At 38.8% G+C, this 2,824-nt stretch overlaps 1 protein-coding gene across 1 annotated transcript; it reads left to right on the forward strand.

The window, feature by feature from the left end:
- Positions 1–225: 225 nt before the first annotated feature.
- LOC105904322 (GTPase IMAP family member 7-like) lies at positions 226–2,066 on the forward strand (the record flags this gene model as incomplete). Its single annotated transcript, XM_042703509.1, has 2 exons — positions 226–247; positions 1,408–2,066. Coding segments are annotated over exons 1-2 (681 nt in total), but the record flags the coding sequence as incomplete, so codon positions are not given.
- Positions 2,067–2,824: the final 758 nt, after the last annotated feature.

The following is a 2,824-nucleotide window of genomic DNA, read 5'->3' on the forward strand; positions in this document are numbered from 1 at the left end:
ATAAACAAGCTTGTGACGTCATGTGAGGTGTGCTCTGAACTGAAAAGAACACAACAAAAGGAACTTCTTATCTCCACACCATTTATTTACACTTACTGGGTCATATTCACACCCTATCTTTTTCGTTTATTTTAATGTGATTTCAGGAAAAAATACACCGAAAGCATTTGGAGTTCATCCCACACAGATTACAACTGAAGCTCGTTGTGATTCTAATCACACGTGATGGCAACAAAGGGAAAGAAAGGTGAGTACTAAAGTCCAAACACACAAGTCACAGAGAGAACCTCTGGATGTTTGTGATTTCCAAGTTTTGTGCACATGTATATGAATGTAGCATGTTTGATATTGAATTGATCCTTACGATGTGGGCAGCAGTCTGATCATGGTTTCATTGCAATCCAAAGTACCTGTCATAGTTCTGTAATATGACTAGCCTCGTTGTGACATCTGCCTTGGAAATTCTGAGATGACCATTCAAAGGGATGTTGGGGAGAAAATGTTATCTTACGGCATCAGGGGAAGGATGTGGCCCTAAGGGGTTGTGGCAAATGGGTGGTAATGGGTCTTGAGATACAAAACCAAACACTTTAGAGGGTTTGATTGCTTCTCTCTTTATGCTGCTGTTTCTCCTTTGTCTTTGAACTTGGGGATACTCTCTTCCCTTGCTTTCATTTTCTCTCTCTGTTTGTCTCCCCTTCATTCATTTCATATTTGGGACTTGGTTCTTTTCGATCTCATGCATTCACGTTTATTTGATCAATCAAGTATATGTGGCCTAATTGGCATCCAACCTGTTTATTCAATTATTATTTACAGTTTTACATATGAGTTCTACTTAAACATTAATTTTAACTTACCATTTATTATATTAATAAACTGTTCATTAATTAACTATTCATTTAACTCATTGTGTGCCATGCCATTACATCTAACAACGTATATACGCTTGGTAATATTGTAGGTAATTGAATAATTTAACAAAATCAGATAAATTGCATTATCTTCACAATATGTACCGCTCTAATGCAATGTATTATGTAATGACAAATTTAAAACTTCCAGCTGGTATTGGTATCATTTTGGCGGCCCTTACACAATGCACAAACAAAATACACAAGACTAAATAGGTTTGGAGAGGATGCATAATGAACTGTGTAACAGCTACTGCAAACCAAAGTCAAGAGACTTTAGAGACTCTTTACTGCACAGTGCCAGATGTTCATTTGTCTCTGCAATCAGTTCGCATAAGGCATGCAGTTTTAAGTTAATTCATGATATTCCAAAATGTTTGGGTTTGATGAAAATGTTAGTTTTTTAATGTGTTAATGAAACAAATGTTTGCACAAAATGTTTTTAGTAAATACTCCATGCACACACTTGATTTACATTTACATTTAATTCTAGGAACTGCATGGCCTTTTGACCTAAGGATCGTGCTGGTGGGGAAGACTGGATCTGGAAAAAGTGCAACAGGAAACACCATCCTGGGAAGAGAAGCGTTTGAAAGCAATGCTCTACCCAGTCATGTGACTGACATCTGTGAGACACACTGTGGGGAAGTGGAGGGTAGAAACATTGCAGTTATTGACACACCAGGAATCTGTGACAGGAACAAGACCGATGACCAAATGAGGAAACTGATGGCCCAGTGCATCAAACTGTCTCTCCCTGGACCCCATGTGTTCCTGCTGGTGATCAGACTGGGAGTGAGATTCACAAGGGAAGAGGAGAACGCCGTAAATTGGATCCAGGCCAACTTTGGAAAAGATGCTTCACGGTACACAATTATACTGTTCACTCATGTAGATCAGCTGAAAGGTAAAAGTATAGAGGACTGCTTAAGGCATGAGAGTATAAATATAATCTATAACAGCTGTGGAGGAAGGTATCTTTCATTCAACAATGATGAAAGGAGTAATAGAGAGCAGGTCAAACGTCTGTTTGAGAAGATTGAAAGGATGTTAAAAATAAACACAGGAGAGTTTTACACCAATGACATGTACATGGAGGCACAGCAAAAAATCACAGAAGAGGAGGAGAGGAAAAAAGAAGAGGAGAAAAGGAAAAGGGAAGAAGAATGGAGGCAGAGGGAAGAGACAGGAAAAGAGGAAGACAGAAGAAGGCAAGAAGAGCAAAAGAGGCAGGAGGAAATTAGAAGAGAACAGGAAAGCTCACGTTTCAGGAAATGTTTCAGTTGTTGTTGTTTCCCATGCTTGTCAGCTAATTCAGAAAGACAACCACTTCTACAGAGAAATGACACATATGAATAGAAATGGATTGCATGAATATTCATTGCAAATCAGTGAGTGCATGCAATAATGATCACAGCAATGTATACCATGTTTCTTTTTTCATTCAGACACAAGAATTAATGTATTTCTAATGTGTAGGCGGGTGTTAAAGCTTTGTACTGGTATGTACCAATTACAGTTATCATTCTTCTAGCCACAGCTTTGGACAGAACCTTATAGTCCATGGACAAAATGTATACGGGGAGCTAGTTGCCTATAATTTGAGTCACCCTTCTTGGGTGACAAAGTGATGATGGCCCTGACAGATTTCAGCAGGCTCAGTGAGCTCTTGCCCCGTAGCTGAAAGTAAAGAGCGGATCATTCTGCTCTGTCCATTTTTCCTTTCCAAATTGAAAGAAAAACTTTGATGTAGCATCCATTTGCATTACGTTATGAAATCTTGAACGGACCAGGGCCCCTTGAGCTTTGACCTGCAACACATCCGAAAGTGTGGACTTTTTAAGTTTAAGAGCTTTACCATGATCCTCATTTCCAATGGATGCTGTTTAGTTGTTTCATTTTTACTTTTA

The sequence above is a fragment of the Clupea harengus genome, chromosome 24, assembly GCF_900700415.2.
Source record: "Clupea harengus chromosome 24, Ch_v2.0.2, whole genome shotgun sequence".
NCBI classification, from domain to species: Eukaryota; Metazoa; Chordata; class Actinopteri; order Clupeiformes; family Clupeidae; genus Clupea; species Clupea harengus.